Raw genomic sequence first — 2196 nt, forward strand, 5'->3', positions numbered from 1 at the left:
GGCCCAGGTTCTCAGGTTCTGGCGGCCGTCGGGGCTGTTGCTCTGAGGCTCTGCCTTGGCGAGGGGACACGGGGCGCTGGCCGTGGCAGGGCAGGCTCCACGCAAGGACGGGGCCTCCCGCTGGCTAACCCTGCGCTTGCCCCCCAGGACCCGTACTTTATGAAGAACCACCTGGGCTCCTACGAGTGCAAGCTCTGCCTGACGCTCCACAACAACGAGGTGGGTCCGGGCTGTCCCTCCACCGGGGCCCTCCCCTCGCCGGCCCAGGCCTGCCTCGGTCTCTACTTCTGACACGCTAGAAATGCGGGAGTCTTCGTAGCCCCGCCCTCGCCCGTGCTCCGGCCGGAGGTGTGCCACGGCCCTCCGGCTCCCCACTTGTGCACCCTCGGGCCGCCCACCATGCTCAGGGCGTTTCTCCAGCTGGGCCAGGATTCGAACCGTGGTCAGCCGTGACTAAGGGATCCGGCGCCCTAACCTGGAGGCTGTGGAGCCTTTTTCTTCTTGTTCCACTTAGTTTCTACCCTAGGGCGTGTGCATTGGCTGGGGGGAAACAGAGCCCCACGCCCTGTCCATTCCCCTCCCTGGATTTCGGGCACCCACAGGCGCCCGGCGGGTTTTGAGGCCGCTGGGTCTGGACCGTGAGCTGCCCAGTCATCCCGTGGGCGCCTGCCGCCTTGCCCTCTGACACACCATCACCCGTCACCTGCACAAGGGTGGGCCTGCGAACAGCACTGTGGCCGAGCGAGGGCGTCGGGTGCTGCGCGTCAATTTCCCACAAACCACAGCCGTCCCCCATCATCAGGCGGTGGTTTCTGCCACCCTGGTTCTGGGGACTGTGGGCGTGTCCCAGGGGCTGTCGCTGAGTGCCACTCCCTGGCCTGCCCACAAGTGGAGGGGTGACATGGTTCCTGCCCGGGCCCATCCCAGCACGCTGGCACAGCCAGCCAGGCCTGCGTGCCCTGGGGTCGGGCTGAGCTGTCCTTCCTTCTAGGGGAGCTACCTGGCACACACCCAAGGCAAGAAGCACCAGACCAACCTGTGAGTACTCCCCCCCAGGGAGCCCCGGCCGGGCGGTGTGGCCTTGCAGGCTGTGGGGGGGGCCACAGTGTCCCGTCCGTTCCCTGCAGGGCCCGGCGAGCAGCCAAGGAGGCCAAGGAGGCCCCTGCCCAGCCAGCGCCCGAGAAGGTCAAGGTGGAGGTCAAGAAGTTCGTGAAGATTGGCCGCCCAGGCTACAAAGGTGAGTGTGTGGCCGGCGGGCCACAGCTGCTGCTGCACCGAGCGGGTGGCGCGACCCTGAGGCCTGTGACCCTGAGCCATGCAGTGCCATTCCTAGAGGCCCGGCCAAGGCGAGTAGGCAGCAGCCCCACCTGGCTGCCAGCCCTGTCCAGCGGGCTTCCTCGGGCTCCAGGCGAGGGTGTCCAGCCACGACAGGAGTCGTGGACACCCCTTTCCTTCCTCCTCGAGACCGGGTGCCAGCCCCCCTTCCGAGGGGAGGAGGAACAGGTCCATCGGCCGCTGCAAGGGGCCTCCATGGAGGAAGGTGGGCAGCCCTGCAGGGTGTCTGTCGTCGGAGCTGCAGTCAGAGGCTCGGGAGAGGGTGGCCAGGGCAGGCCTCTCAGGGACATGGCCCTACCGGGACCAGGCTCTGATCTCTGGGGGCTCCTGGCCTGAGCCGGCCCCAGCTGAGCCTGTGTCGACCTTGCAGTGACCAAGCAGAGGGACTCGGAGATGGGCCAGCAGAGCCTCCTCTTCCAGGTGAGCCAGGGCCCCCCAGCAGGGACGGGGGCCAGTGGATCCCCGATAGCACATGACCCTACCCGTCCCCCAGATCGACTACCCCGAGATCGCTGAGGGCATCATGCCACGCCACCGCTTCATGTCGGCCTACGAGCAGCGGATCGAGCCCCCGGACCGGCGCTGGCAGTACCTGCTGATGGCGGCCGAGCCCTACGAGACCATCGCCTTCAAGGTGAGCCATCCTCACCGCTGCGGGGGGGGAAAAAGGGTGGGGGGCAGGCTCCCTGCAGTGCTCCAGCCACGGAGACCAGGCTCTACCCTGCCGTCTGCCCCTGCCAGGTACCCAGCAGAGAAATCGACAAGGCTGAGGGCAAGTTCTGGACTCACTGGAACCGGGAAACCAAGCAGGTGAGGGGGCAGGCGGGAGGAGTCCCCGGACAGGCCCCGCCCCAGACAGGC

At 67.5% G+C, this 2196-nt stretch overlaps 1 protein-coding gene across 1 annotated transcript in view; it reads left to right on the forward strand.

The window, feature by feature from the left end:
* SF3A2 (splicing factor 3a subunit 2) overlaps positions 1-2196 on the forward strand; it is a 3451-nt gene that overhangs the window by 345 nt on the left and 910 nt on the right. The window contains exons 2-7 of the mRNA XM_027769578.1: positions 143-219; positions 992-1038; positions 1128-1237; positions 1706-1755; positions 1829-1969; positions 2077-2196. The exon at positions 2077-2196 is cut by the window's right edge and continues 4 nt beyond it. Coding sequence (XP_027625379.1) covers positions 143-219; positions 992-1038; positions 1128-1237; positions 1706-1755; positions 1829-1969; positions 2077-2196 — 545 coding nt within the window. The remainder of the gene's footprint in view (positions 1-142; positions 220-991; positions 1039-1127; positions 1238-1705; positions 1756-1828; positions 1970-2076) is intronic.

The sequence above is a fragment of the Tupaia chinensis genome, unplaced genomic scaffold (assembly GCF_000334495.1).
Source record: "Tupaia chinensis unplaced genomic scaffold, TupChi_1.0 Scaffold149964_2, whole genome shotgun sequence".
Lineage (NCBI taxonomy): Eukaryota > Metazoa > Chordata > Mammalia > Scandentia > Tupaiidae > Tupaia > Tupaia belangeri.